General features: G+C 63.4%; 1 protein-coding gene across 1 annotated transcript in view; it reads right to left on the minus strand.

Annotated features, from left to right (window-relative positions):
• Window positions 1-945: 945 nt before the first annotated feature.
• Window positions 946-14,494, minus strand: part of LOC123034833 (Grid2 interacting protein) — a 43,692-nt gene continuing 30,143 nt past the window's right edge. Inside the window, exons 11-21 of the mRNA XM_044452530.1 lie at window positions 13,498-13,808; window positions 12,850-13,284; window positions 11,732-11,819; window positions 10,766-10,843; window positions 10,119-10,315; window positions 8,590-8,745; window positions 3,721-3,807; window positions 3,046-3,175; window positions 2,463-2,581; window positions 1,946-2,110; window positions 946-1,017 (exon numbers count right to left, since the gene is read on the minus strand). Coding sequence (XP_044308465.1) covers window positions 946-1,017; window positions 1,946-2,110; window positions 2,463-2,581; window positions 3,046-3,175; window positions 3,721-3,807; window positions 8,590-8,745; window positions 10,119-10,315; window positions 10,766-10,843; window positions 11,732-11,819; window positions 12,850-13,284; window positions 13,498-13,808 — 1,838 coding nt within the window. The remainder of the gene's footprint in view (window positions 1,018-1,945; window positions 2,111-2,462; window positions 2,582-3,045; window positions 3,176-3,720; window positions 3,808-8,589; window positions 8,746-10,118; window positions 10,316-10,765; window positions 10,844-11,731; window positions 11,820-12,849; window positions 13,285-13,497; window positions 13,809-14,494) is intronic.

Consider the following 14,494-nt stretch of genomic DNA (forward strand, 5'->3'; position numbering starts at 1 on the left):
GACATCGGAGCCACGTCCTGCCGTCCCTGCCCTGGACAGGACTCCTCCCTTTTGCTGCCCTGGCCTGACAAGCTTTGGAAGGGCGATAAAAATCTGCCAGACCTGTAAAGAGGCAACGGTGCAGTGCTGACTTCTCATCAGAGGGCGGAAAATAAGCCACCTCTCCCTGGCTTAGTAGAAAAGTCGGCAACTGGTTACTGGGGCACGAGAATGCAAAGAACATTGTGGGGCGGGGGGGGGTGAAGCTGGGGCTGTTTTGCTTCTTCCTGGAAAGAATGCGCGGCGGTGGCAGCTCCACCCATTTCTCCAGGAGCCCTTTTCTAGGGAAAGGGCTGATCCCCAGTTGTGCTTTCCTGCCTGGACGTTTTTCCAGAAGGATTGGCTGACCCAGGTTGTTCCAGCAAGACCAGCTGGACATGCTGGCCACGGCCAGCCCCTCGAGACCAGGATGCAGAGCTGGGCAAGGGTGGAGTCAGGGAGAGGAGCACCGAGGCCTGCCAAGGCTGAGGATGTGGCAGGGGCTCAGCAAGGCTGGGACCCGTAAGGTGATCTTGCCTGCTGCCGCTCAGCCAGCGCGCGCCAGTGAACCGGGCCCCCACTCGGGCTCGGGCTCGGGCTCGGGCTCACATGTGTCTCCTGGAAAAGGACAAGGGAGGAGACTCTCCGGAAATCCCTCCGGACACGGTCCAAGGGCCCCAGGAAGCCCGTGTGGAATGCAGAGCAGCACAGTCCCCAGGAGGCGCCTCCGGGCAGCCAGAGGGCCGCCCACCCGCTGCCTCCCCCTCGCGTCCAGCTCCTCAGGGGCGTCTTCGCCAGCACCAGAATGAACAGCATCCGGCCACATTCTCCGACAGGTCCCGATCCAAGATGGCGCCTCTGGCCTGCATTGACGGCCGGCCTCGGGCCATGAGACCACCATGCCACACCCCGGCAAGGAGGCCCCTATCACCAGGCCAGAGGGGGGGTCGCGTGGGGGCTGCGCTGGGCCTCGCCAGCCTGTACGTCGCTGAAAGCCCGCTGCAGGCAGAGAAGGGAGGAAGGCAGAGTGAGGGGCAGCGCTCTGCCCTGTCCATGCGCTGTCAGAGCAAGCAAGCGCAGACTCACACCGAGGGTGCTGGGACCAGTATTCCCAGCAACTGGGAGTTGCCGCGCCCCACCCCCATCATTGCCTCCTGTTGCCACACACCCGTTTTAAAATACCCAAATGCAGCCCTGACCTCCACTGGCTGCTTGCCCAGGGGGAGCACCGTGCCAGTTGGCACGCCGCCTCATTTCCCGACTGAATCATGGTTTCGGCTTGCAACAGACAATCCCTGGGTTTCAGTTGCTGAAGCAACACGCCCCACCCGGAGGGGCTCCTTCCACGAGGTGATCAGATGATTGGCCCCAGGTCAGCGCTCGGGTTGTGCGGAAGGAAGCGAGCAGAGCCCAGCCGCCTCCCTGGGCTCACGAGCACCCGGGCGGCCTCCAGCCTCTCTGTGGGGTCTGTGGCACTCCGAGAAAGAGAGCGGCGACCCACGCCTTGGACGGGAGCCGTGGCCCTCTCCGGCCAGCTCAGGAGCGCCTCTAGGGGCAGGGTGCCGCCGCTCTGATCCCGCAGAGTAGGCTTCTGTTCCACGTGGGCATCAGCAGCCCCGTCCTGGGCTGAAGCCCTCCGCCGCGTTGAGGCCGGCCCTGGCGGCCTTCTGGTGGCCAGCCCAGTCGCAAGGCCGTGGACCCCGAGCGCAAAGCACCGCACTCCACCGCACAGCCGCCAGCCAGCCAGCCAACCACTGCGCTGGCCAGCCTTTCTCGGAGCCGCGCTTTCCATGCAGAGTCAAATCGCATCGCAGGCGTGCCAAATTCTGCCCCCGCCCCACTCCCGCCTCAGCATGCAATTATGCTCAGCGCCCCTGCTTGACAATGGCAGCCACACGGAACAGCTGGACGAACCCCCAGAGCTCACCTCGAACTTGCTCATGAACTCGGCAAAGATGCCAAAGAAGGCTTCGGAGGTCGTGACTTTCGGATCCTCCCCAAAGAAGGACAGGACTCTGCCGAATTCGTCCATGGCCCTGTGCTCGAGCTCTCGCAGAGCCTCTATGCTGGGCCGTGCGCTTGCCAGGAAGGCCTGGGGCGGAGGCTAAGGAGGAACTGTGCCCTGGAGGTGGGGACCCGGGCGCCCCGGTCATGCGCCAGCACGAGGCAGACCCCACGCAACACACCGCCCCTCGGCCTCCCTCGGCTTCCTGGGAGAATGGGGACCTCCTGCAGGGCCCTCCCTCTGCCGGGGCGCAGGCCGGGTCCCCGAGACGGGAAGACCACTCCTCCGGGCCCCACTCCCAACCGCTGGCCGCCCCATGGACATCCCTCCCGCGGGCGGGCAGCCCCGGGTGCTGGCACAGGGTGGGGCGTAAGGAGCAGCAGCTCCCGCCCTCGAGAGGCCAGCCCTGCCGGGGCCTCTGCGCTCAGCCAAAGGATACGCCCATGACCGCGGCGAACCTGTCCTCGGGGGAAGGCATGGTGCTCTCGCAGGCCGCCTCGATCTCCGCGATGGTGCTGTGCAGGTCACCGAGGTCGGCCGTTAGCGTCCTCTGGTTCACTGGGGAGAGGAAGGAGTGAGAGCTGGGCAGCCACCCCGAGAAGAACAGGACCTCCCCTGGCAGCAGGAGCTGGGGGGCCAGGGCAGCCCCCCCCTTGCAGCCACGCTGCTCCCCTGCGGGGCTGGGCCCCGACCTGCCCCCGCGACCTCCGGCTCGGTGGAGAACCTGATCCCGACTGCCGGTCCATGGGAGATGCAGGCCCCTTGTCCGTGGTGCTGAGCAGCACGATACCGGGAGCACCCAAGCAGGGGCAGGCAAGCCTGGGGGGGGGGCCCAGGGAGACACGGGAGCGCTGCACACCCCTCCGTGGGGTAGGGGCAGGCAGGCACGGGCCCCCATCCCCCCAGCCCCCCCCCCCCGCAGTCTCCTCCATCACAGCAGCTGCTCTTCGACTTCCGCCCAGTGCTGTGCGGATTGCTGGGAAAGCTTCAGTGCCCCCCCACAAACACACACCAGAGCTTACCTTTGGCAGCATGTGGCACTGTGGGCAAGTCCTTGGCAAAGCCCAGCAGTTCCGGGAAATGTTGGCTGAGGGATTTGGCAAGAACGTGCAGGAAGGTGGATCTGCCGTCCACAGTCTTGGTGGTGTTGAGCTGGGCAGAGCAGAGCAGTGCGGACCCTCAGGGCCACCAGGACTCGTGGGCACTTGCCGGGAAGCGCCGTGGACTCGCCCCACGGAGGGCTCGGCTCTCGCGGCCCCCTCCCCGGCCCAGAAGCGTGCAGCTGGCAGGGCGCCCGGGAGGTGTCAGGAGCCGGGGCAAAGGTCTGGGCAGAAGCTCAGCAACCGGGTGAGCGGCTGCAGGAACTCCGCTGGGCAGCACCCTGGGGGCAACCCCAGACCACACTTTGCTGCCCAGTGCCCGCCACGTGGGAGGGCCTGTGGCTCGCCTCACGCCCACCCTGGCCAGGAACCCCAGGAGCTGCAGTCCTGCGCAGCTGGGGAATCCCAGACCGGGGAAGGCTGCTGGACGTGCATGAAAGCATCACATTCAGTGGCCCTGGACGTTTCTGGACGCTTCGCTTTTGCAAATGCCGGCAGACTGCCTTCCTGGTTCAGAATGAGGTGGGACACCGGACACAAGGTCCTTCCTTGGGCCTTTGCGGGCCGTGCATGGCCTCGAGGAGGGCGCTGACTTACCTCCGTGAGGAAGTTGATCTTGAAGCTGGTTGTTTTGTTGGTCTTTGGCTGCCCGTGGTTCAGGTAGTTCCCCATGGCCAGCACGAACTGCGGAGAGTGAACCGTGAACTGCCCTGAGTGAACCGGGGCGGCTCCTCCCTCTTCCTCAGGCTCTCGCCCAAGCGGCCCTGTGCATCGCGCGGAGCCAGGGAGCCAAGGGAGGCAGGCGCTGCTGGCAGGACGCCGTGGCTGCCCTGCAGGACCTGCCCAGCCCACCAACAGGCGCAGCTGCATCGGGCAGCACCTCCAGGGCATGTCTCTGGGGTTGCTGGGCCTGCCGTGGGGCACTGAGCCCGCCCAGTCCAGCCCCCTGGCCTTCCATGCCAGCCTGCTCAGCCCAGGCCGCCTCGGGCTACGGGTGCAGGGAGGGCATCCCAGAGGAGGCTTGGCAAGCAAACCGCCGGCAGGCACCCCAGCGAGTGCGGGCTGCAAGAGAAGGTGGCGTGGGACCAAGGCTGCCGCTCAGGGGGGTGGAGGGGGCCCAGGAGCCTCCTGCCGCTCCGCTCAGAGGGCTTCTGGTCCCGGCATGCCCCAGAGCTAAGGGGGCTACCACCTGCTGCCTGGGCACGAGGCACATGAGCCGAGCCGGGCCCGGCCTGGGACACCGACTCGGCAGTCACGCAGAGGCACGGAAAGCACCCCGGCAGCTCAAGGCCTCCGGCCACGTGTCCCCAGAGCCACGGCCGAGCCTGAGCTGCTCTGCGGCCGGAGCTAAGCCCTTCCCCGCTCACGGGGCATGAAGGTGTCGAGGCTCGCTCCAGCCCGGGGCGGCTCTCCCCCAGCACGCTCCGTTTGCACCGCCGGGTTAATCGGCAGCCAGCGTGGGACTGTGCTGCGACCCAGGCACTCTCCGGCTTGTCGCCGGCGCCAGGCCGTGCTTGGAAGACTCCTGGCTGCCTCCTGCCGTGCTCCAAGGAGCAAACGGCACGCAGCGGGCCAGGGCAGGGAGGCATTGCCCGGGGCTGCCCCTGGAGGTGGGATTTTGTGGGGCGAGGCATGCCGCCCTTTCCCCTCCAAAGGGCTTCCCATGCATTGTTTGCCCTCCCGGGGCTCTCCCGCACATGGGAGAGCTGTGCCAATCTTCAGCGTGAAGATCCGGTTAGCCGTATGGCCGAGTTGCGCTGAGGCTGCAGTCCGCTGCACACGCACCTGTGGGAAGCCCCTCCGACGCACCCTGGCCAAAGCGCCGACCTGCAGGTGGTTCCCAGCAGTTCGGTGGGTGTGCTAATAGCACGGAGAGCTCAGAGTAAGCCCTGGGGGGTGCCGCAGAGCTGTGGCCAGGCAGGCTGCCCCGGCACAACTTCCTGCGATCTCAGAGTCACTGCATAACCGGCCCTCCCCGCCTCGTCTCAGACTGGCAGCTTGGTCAGTGCCGCTGCGCAGCAGGAGAACTCTGGCAGAATCAGAGAATGAGAGCAGAGCAGAGTGGGAAGGGGGCCAGGAAAGGCTGTCGGTTCAAGCCCCTCACTCCGTGCGAGACACCGAGCCGCGTTATCCCTCCTGGATGGCTGTCCGGGCGCTTGCTGAATGCCTCCAGCGAGGAGAGCCCACATCTTCCCCAGGGAATTGGTTCCATTGTAACTGGGACTGCTGGGACTCTGGGGGAATTCTTCCTGGTGTCTAGATTAGATCTGTTTTCTTTTAACCTAAGTCCATTTTTCCACGCCCTGCACTCTGGGACGGACAAGAGAGTGCTTGCACTTCCTCTCTGTGACACGCTTCCACCTCTCGGTCTTCTCCTCCTGAGGCTGAGCATGTCCAGGGCTCCCAAACTTTCCTTGCAGGGCTTTGCCTCCAGTCTTGGAATCGCCCTTGCTGTCTCTTCTTCTAGCTTTTCTGCTCCTATTTTAAACTTAAGTTCCCAGAACCAGACTCAGGACTCCAGGTGAGGCCTGGCTAGTGCTGAGCTTAGCGGAGCTTACTACTTTGCGTGTTTTGGAAGTGGTACTTCTGATAATGCAGCCCAAAACAGCATTTGCCCTTTTTGCAGCCACATCATTTCTTTCGCTCATATTTAGCTTGTGATCTGCAACAACCCCAAGATCCTTCTCCTTTGCAGTATTGTTGAGCCCAGGGTTCCCCATTTTGCAACAATGCATTTGGGTTCTGTCCCCCAAACAGGGACAAGCTCTCCCATCCAAGTCCAGCAAAACAACCAAAGCAGTCTCTGTCTCATGACTAGGCCTGAAGCCAGACTAAAATGGATCTCGGCCTGGGCGTTCACTGCAGGGCCTGAGGACCACCGATCACCCCCAAGCAGGCCTGTGCGGGAAATCCGTTTTGGCATGGGAGTCCGTCTGTCCCCCCGTCCGTCCCTGGGCTCAGCTCCCCAGACAGCGGGCCACTTTCCCGCAATCATGAGTGCGGGTTCCTGGCAAGGGCTTCCATCATTCGCACAGCCAGTGCAAACCCTGTGCAGCAGCGCCCCTCTTCCATGTCACGTGCCGCAGCCTTTGTTTGTGCTGCACATGATGGAGCACACGACATGGAAAAATGGTGCCAGTTGCACAGCCCGTTCAGACAATGTTCGCAGGCTTCCTCTCGGCGTGGCTCCCCTTCGAAGGCAGGGCCGGGCGCAAGAGGAAGCCTCAAGAGATGGATGACACGCAGTTCCACCTCCGGAGTGGCGCTCTCGCTCATGCGCTCCGTTTTTGCAGTGGCAGCCATCTTAGCAGGGGACCTTTAGCTTTCCCTTGCTTGCTTTAGTGGGGACCAGCCGGGCTACTGGGAGAGACGTCAGAAGAGGAAGTCCGGATAGCAGCCCCTCATGAGCTGAAGGCAACAGGGTGCAGGAAACCTCTGAGAAGCAGGTGAGGCCCTTCAGCCAATTAGCTGGGCTGGTGCAGGTGCCCACAAAATGAGGAGCGACACGGCTGTGTATCAGCCGCTGCTGGAAAGGCATGTGCGGGTTGTGGGGGAGGCGGGCGGGAGAGACGCTGCAGCTCTGCGTGGAGCACGGCATTCTCCCGGTGAGGAGGAGAAAAGTCTGTCCCAGCCAAGCCCGCCTGTCAGGACGTGCTTTTCTGCTGCCTTGCTGACGATGAGATGCAACCTGGGCATCGCAGGAGGTGTCTGGGTTTGATCCCGCACCTGGGTGGGGTCAGTTAGCCGCAGCATTTTGTCAGAAACCTGCACAGCCAGAAGGCACCATCGACGCGTGATATCAGTGAGTGCAGCTTCAGCTCCGGCCAGCAGCCAGATGGGGCCCCGGGTCATCCTGGCCCACTGCCCCAGAGGGTGGGGGCCAGAGATCCGGAGGATCCCTGCAGGTCGCGCACGGTGGGGCATCCAGTCGAGAGGGAGCAGAAGGCAGCTGCGGGTGCGGGGCCAATGGGAGGCGGGGGGGCATGAGCAAGGCCTGCCCGGGAGGTCGTGAAGGTGCCTGGCTCCTTGCCAGTTCCGCCTTCTCTTGGCTGCTCTCTGAATGCTTCGCAATGATAACCTGGGATTGCGCTCGGTATGCGTCAGCCTTTTGCCAGGAACCGCATTGCTGAAGGACGGCGGATTGCTTGCAGCAGGAAGTTCAAGCGCCGCGCACTCATTCACACGCTTTGGAATGCGTCCTGGTGCAGCCCGATCCACAGAAATGGAAGGCCTGGTGGCCTAAAGGGCTCTTGGGTCAAATCGCGCACGGAGGGGAAGGAGGGGGCTGGGCCATGCCATCAGACCAGGGAGAGCGGGGCCAGAGGAGAGACCCTCCGCATCTTGTCCGAATGGCCTTTTGGACAAATGGTCCGGTACAGAGAGATGCGCTGTCCTCTGTCCTCAAGGCCGACCAGCTCTCACCTCCCGCTCTCCTTCCCACCCAGCCACCGCCTTCCCTCCAGTCACAGCTCCGCTTCACGCAAGGCCTGCTTGCTTGGAAGTGAGTCCCAGCGCTTCACCCGCTCACAAATGCGCGTGGCACTGCGGCCAGGATGCCTGCCGCCGGGATGCACTCGAGGGAGGGAGGGCCACCCACAGCCTCTTTCTGCAGGGACCCGCGTCGTGTGTGCATTCAGGGAGCAGCTTCGATCTATCCTTGCAATCCCACAGTTTTCTCCATCTTAAAAGCAGGGTTTTGTTCATGTTCTCATACATTAAAGGTCAACCAAAAAAGCCCAAGCAAAGGAGTTCAGCCTGCACCTTCCTTAGCATCATCCCCAAAAACTCAACTGACCCATAACGGTGCTGTGAGTGCCAGCGTCAAAGAATACTCCACACACTGGGATTGCACATCTGTCCTATTCCTTTAAAAAAACTGGATCTTCTGGGTTCCCAGAGGAAACACTGGGAGACTGGCAGGATGACAGCCAGGTAACAATTGTCCAGAGGCCTAAGAAAAAGCATGTGACATTGCATGGCAGAGGACAAGCGACGGGAGAACGCGCACTGCGCAAGCCCACCTAAACGCTTCGAATCACATCAACACTCCTTTCCGCTCGCATCTGATTTTTCTTTTCCACCCATTTGGGGGCTTGTTTGAATGGGAAAGTGTGTGCTTTGAACAGGAAAAGGACACGTTTCTGTCTGTATTTTTCCAAAGTGTGTCCTTCCCCACTGTTCACAAAACCATGGAGATGCATATGGGAGAACACATGCTTCAAGGTGCTCATTTTTTTTGAAGCACAGTGTTTTTAAACATGATTGCAAATTCAGAAATTTGCAAATCTTTCTTGGAAAAAGCACTCATGTTCGGGATATTTGCATGAACATATTTGCATGATTTGTGAACAGAAACAAAACACTCCCCCGCCCCCTCCCCCCCCACCCACAGCCACAAATCTCCACTGTGTGGAGAGTGGCTGCCCCCTTGTGGCTGCTGTGAGAAGTAAGGACAACTGCTCTGACCTCTAAGATTTTTGCTAGCTTCTTGCTGTTCTTCAGTTCCAGGGAGGCACTGTAGATGCACTCGTAGCTGGCAGTAACCTCCTCCAGCTTCTCCTGCAGGGTGCTCTTGAAGTGAAGGCTGCGCAGCCGGGTTGTGTATTCTGGTACTGAAAGCATCTGGAAAAGAGAGGGTTCTGAGTACCAGCATGCGGCTGCCTCGGACGGACGCAATGCGCCTGTATCCAGAGCGCCCCGCGTACTCCCAGGAACCCCGAGTGTGAGCGAGACCGGTGTTTAAGGCTGCCTCCAGAGGCTGCTGCAGAGGAGCAGGGTAACATCCAAAGACAAGAAGGGCCTTGTGGTGCCTCCCAAACTAGGACACTGACGGAGCCAGGGAGCCGCCTCTCTGTCTTAAAGGGCTGTGGAGAAGGAGCAGGAGCTTCCGCAGCCACAGCTGCTTTTCTCTCTGCTCCCATGGCCTGCCCAGGCCTTTGGCCGGACTGCCCTCTGCAGTGCGGCCACCCTCCCCGGGACAATTCCGGCAGGGTGCCTGGGGCCAGCAGCTGTTTCGGTGTCAGATGGCTGCAAAAGGCCCTGTCATTTCCTGCACAACGTGGACACACAGAGCAGGCGGCTCCTTCGCTCCTCCTGGCCAGAGGACGTCCTCCTCCCCTCTCTGGGCTAAGCATGTCCCAGATGTCCCAGCTCTCCCCACGGGGCTTCTCCTCCGGGCCTTCTTGTGCTCCCCTGAACCCGGCGGTCGAGGAGGCCTGAGGGGACAGGCGGGAAAAGGGGTCCCGCCGAAAAACCCTCTGTGATCGACTCCTCCCCGAGACAGGTTCCTCGCGGGCCCAGGGCCTGTTGCCGTGATGCTCCCAGGCCACGAAGAAGAGAGCCGGATGCCAGCTTCAAACAGTGGGCCAGGGAGCTTCCAGCCAGACACTGGCTTGCCCGTGAAACAGAGCTGGGGAGCCACGTAAAGGGCCGGCACAGCATGGGGGCGGGGGGCAAAACCGGACCCTCCTGGGCAGAGTGCTGGAAGCAGACGCCTCCTCCCAGCACAGCCCACGCCCCGTGCAAGGGCTGGGGCAGCGGGTCGCCGGGGAGGACATGGCAAGCGAGGGGGCAGGCCTGCGCTGTGCCGCACACGTCGACCTTGCTCTTGACGCGGAGGGCAGTTCAGGGGCCGGGGAGCCTCCTGCACACAGAGGATGGGGGCGCACGCGACCCCCGAGCTGCCCGGGCCCTGCGCAGCTGCCCCGCCGCCCCTCGCCCGGCAGCGGCCAAGGGCAGCCCTTCCCCAGCCGGGTGCCCTGGACCACCGCACTCCGCCCGTCCCCGCCTGCTGGGCCGGCCTGACTCGGAAGGGCGGCGGGAGCGCACCAGCTGCAGAAAGCGGAGGCGGAAGGCGACGGCAGGGCTGGGGAAGCGTCCCGCCCGTCCGGTGGCTTCTTAAGCACAGAGCCAGCCGGCCCTGACCACGTGAGCCGCTCACGGAGGCCGCGGTGCCCCCCGCCGAGACTCCCGGGGGGGGGGGCGGCCCGACTCACCTGCAGGACAAACCGGTCGGGCTCGCTCAGTCTGCCGGGGCTGCCCTGGTAGCTGCGGTAGCACCGCACCTCCTCTGCATCGGGGGCGTAGAGGAGGAGCTGCTTGATGTGAGCAGCCTCCAGGCGGCTGCTCTCCATGGTCAGGAGGGTCCTGCGCAGCTCGGCGTGGGAGAGCTTGAGGTGGGCAAGCAAGATGGCTGGACAGGGAAGGACAGGGCTCAGCGGGGGCTCCGGCGTGTGCAGGGGGCCAGGCTGGGACACGTGAGGAGGGCCTGGAGGGGAGGAGCGGCCCAGGACGCCCGCAGAGGGGCAGGGGGCCTCGTAACTGCCGCCGCAGCTTCCCACGCACTCCAAGCCGCATCCCTTCTCCCTGCCCACAGGTGAGCGTCTGCTGGGCAGTGGCCCAGCCCAGAAAAAGCAGCCGGGTGGGCAAGCTGGCGGGGCCAACGAGGAAGGCAGAGAGGGAGGCATCCTGGGGGGGCTGCCCCTGGCCAGCCTCTGCCTCGCGTCCTCCCCCTGCCCCAGGCCCTGCCTCTGCCCGCCCCCATCCTCCCCGTGCCCCAGGCCCTGCCTCTGCCCGCCCCCATCCTCCCCGTGCCCCAGGCCCTGCCTCTGCCCACCCCCCAGCCAGCACAGCACACACTCACAGGTATTGTAGGCCTTTTTGTGTGACAGAATCTCGACCGCATCTTTCTTTTTGAAAGACTCTGGCAAGGGGCTTGGCTCTGGAAGAGAACCTGGAAGATTTAATCAGAGATAAAGAGCAGGTTCCAGGGACTTCAGGAAGGTGCAAGAGAGGGAGGGGGCAATCAGAAGACGAGTGGGGGCTGGGCAAATGGTCCTGTGGGACAAAGAAGGAGCTGCAGTGCCAGAAGGATGCGTGCTGGGAACGTTTGACTCCCTGATGCCCGGAACCCCCAGGCCAGCCCGCCTGGACTGCAGCTGCTGCGCCTGCCGGGAATGGAGATGGACGCAGCATTTTCTTTTTGGAGCAGCGTGGGACCTGCTGATGTGCTTGGCGCCATTTCATCAGCCATCCCCATTAAAGAAGGCGCTATGCAGTCCTCTCCTCCAGAAAGCACGTCGGAGGCTTTCCCTGGGTGGCTCTCCCAGCAGGCTGGGGCTGGGGAGGCAGCGTGGGAAAGACAAGCCCATCGTCTCTGCCGGGACAGTGACCTCCACTTCAGGTGCGTTTGTGGAGCGGAAGGTCTCTGCCATGACGGCTGACGGCACCTCAGTGGTATGGGGGAGCTGCTACTTCTCGCGATTGGGAAGTAATACTTCTGTTAATGCCTCCCAGAATAGCATTTGCCCACTTTAATAAAATGACACAGAGAGAGAAATGGAAAGAACTCCTGTGTCTCCACAAGCTGCAGCACACAAGACCCACATCTGCCCTGCGTGGGGATTCAGCTGAGGCGAAGAAGCTTCTCCTCGTGCCAGAGCAAAGGCCAAGCCCCGAGTGCCCCAGGCAGCAGCAGTGCAAGCGATACACATCCCCAGGCCGGGAAGGGGGCCCCGGCGGTCTTGCCACGCCACGGACTGCTGCCCTTGCTCGCCCTCGGCCAGGTGCGGCTGCCAGTGCCACAGCCCCAGAGAGACGGGGGACTCACTTGCTGGCTTCTGGGTTCCAAAATGCAGCTCCAGGTTGAGGTACTTGACCATGTCGCTCAGCTTGTCATAGTCCGAATCCTCACCCAGCTGCACAAGGGAAGATGGCAGATCGCACGGGGGGTGGCGGGCAGCACACTCTTGGATCTCGGCTCCCCCATCCCAGCCGGGCAAGAGGCACACGGCCAGAGCGCCTCTGTGCTGCAAGGGGCACCCGGCACAGAACCGAAGAACCTGCCTGCCATTTCTCCGTCGAAGCGGAGAACGTTGCGCGCATTCGACAAGCAACTGCCTTTTCCCTTTTTTGAGGACAATGAGGACACATGCATGAGTGTGGAGAAGTGCCCCAGTAGAAGAAATCTGGCCCTCCTGCGCTTCCCGGACTTCTTCCCACACTCAGCCCTGGGCGGGAAAAGAGCTGAGCCAAAATCCGCAATCAGCTGCACAAACGCTCAGGAATGCCCGGGGCCCCCTCCCTCGTGCAAAGTGCGCAGAGGGCTCACAGCCCACAAGCCACGTGTGTGGAAGCAGAGCCTGGCTCGTGCCGCGCAGGCGGGCGGGCAGCAGTGCGTGCGCATGCTCGGTTCGTGGCTCGCTGGACCTGCTCCCTGCTGGCCGCCACACGAGCGCTTGGCGCGGAGCGGCAGGCTGGCCTCTGGAGAGCTGAGCCGGGGGAACCTGGCGGACTCCCACCCACGCTGCCACCGGGTGGAACCACGGCTGCAAGACGTGCGTGCGACAGAGGGCGGCCAAGGCAGGGTGGCGCTTGCACGGCGAAGGCAGCTGCAGAGAGAGCAGCCGGCGCAGGCGGAGCGGGTCCCCCAGTGCCACATTATGGCACCCCCATCTGAACTAACATGCAGCAGGACGAGTCGCACGAGCCGCACGTGGGCTGGGGCCAGTGGGCGTGGGAGAAACTCCAGGTAACGAAGAGGCCGCAGCGCGACTGGCTGGGCTGAGCTTTGTGCAGGAACGGGCACGTTTTGCGAGAGTTTTGCAAGCGTCTCCCTCAGGTGGAGCGGGGAGGCAGGAGAATGGGAGGAGCAGCCGGGGGGGGGGGGCGAAGGAGGCCGTCCGCACCTCCCTGAAGGAAGGTGGCCTCGGCCGCCCCGCAACGTACCTGACCCCAGATGGTGCCTTCGGAATTCTCCACCTGCTCCCAGCGCAGCCGCTTGACGCTCATGTGGCTGGACTCGCTCCGGCGATGCATGATGCCGCGAGGCGCTGGGGGGGGGGCACATGGCACTGGTGGGGGAGGCGGCGGGGGAGGCGGCAGGGGTGGGAGGGCCGGGTCACTGTGGCTGGAGGGGGTGCTGGGTTGGGGAGGTGCGGAGCGGGGGCTCCCCAGGGGCTCCGGGGCCCTGCTCCCCGCCCTGGGATCATGAAACTGCGGTGGAGGGGAGGGTGGCGGTGGGGGCAGGCTGATGGGCGGCGGCGGGACGTGGTCCGACAGGGTGGAGTAGGTCAGGGAGCTGCCCTCGCTGCTGCTCAGGTCCTCGCTGGCACTGCTGAGGTCGTTGGCGACGTAGCTGCCCTGGTCCTCGTGGAAACTCATCTGCAGGGACAGGCGGGAGGGCAGGGCTGAGGCCTGAAGGGGGTCCCACCGCAGCCGCTGGCCGGGCTCCACATGAGGATCGCTCCTCCTGGCCTCTTTTAGCAGCTCCCTAACCCGCCACGTGGGACAGGGCCCGCCTTCCCAGCTGGAGTGTGAGCCCCCAGGAGAGGCGACCGCCTCAGCACTTCCTGCTAAGGATCCGCAGCCCCTCACCTCCTCGTAGTCGTTCTCGGGCGTCAGGAACTCGTCGGAAACAGCGATGTGGTGCCCCAGCTGCTCGCTCAGCACGGTCAGGAAGCGGTCTGTGTCCTGGCTGCGTGGCGGGCGTGAGAACGTGAAGAGCTTCTTCCTCCGGGAGGGCGGGCTGAGCCGGCGGCCGGCGTACTTTGGGGAAAGGGCCGGGCTGCTGTCCAGGCTGACGTAGGGGTTGGATTCAGTACTGCTCGGGGAAGGGAGGCCTCCGTACGCGTGGTACAGGCATGCCTGGGCGGGGGAGGCATCCTTTTTCCAGGAGAGGGCTGGTCCTGCCTTCCACACACCTGCAGCAGGTACAAAAGGGGGCCAGGTGGGAAGCCGGGGTCTGCGCGCACCCCGGGACTTGCCACGGCCAGCCAGGTGCCTGCCGGATGCCCACACAAGCCAGCTGTGGCCCGGAAAGCCATTGCTGCCAGAACCAGGGAGGTGCCACAGGATGCCCCCCAGTGCGTTGAGGGCGCTGCCGCACGGTCCCAGGGACACAGGGCGACTCCACTGGCAGCCGAGTGCAGCGTGAACGCAGGCGTCGCAGGCCGAGCCAGCAAACGGCCTGGCGGGGGGAGCGTCCCACCACCCAGCAGCAAGCGGTCCGGGGCACGAGTCCTGGTTGTGTGCTTTGCATGCAGATCAATGCGCTGCTCTGAGACGGACGTATTCACATGAACGGCTTCCAGGTCATCCCTGTTGGACCGTTCAGTAAGTTTGCAGGACGCCCCCTCTTGTCTGGTGGCTCAGATGAGCATTGCAGGTACCTGGCCTTTGAGGAGAGAATCTAAAAAGTGGGATTTATTGGGCTCTGGTCTGAACACCCTTGGAAGGTATGCCCACGCTTACTTCCTTCCGTAACTTGGGTCCTTCTGCCCCAATGTACCACAAGGTCAGCAGAAGAGCATCAACCTGAAGCTTGGCTTCCGAATCCCACCTCCAGTGTTTGTTCTGGGCCCAATGGTTCAGC

Source organism: Varanus komodoensis, unplaced genomic scaffold (assembly GCF_004798865.1).
Source record: "Varanus komodoensis strain SLA01 unplaced genomic scaffold, ASM479886v1 scaffold73, whole genome shotgun sequence".
Lineage (NCBI taxonomy): Eukaryota > Metazoa > Chordata > Lepidosauria > Squamata > Varanidae > Varanus > Varanus komodoensis.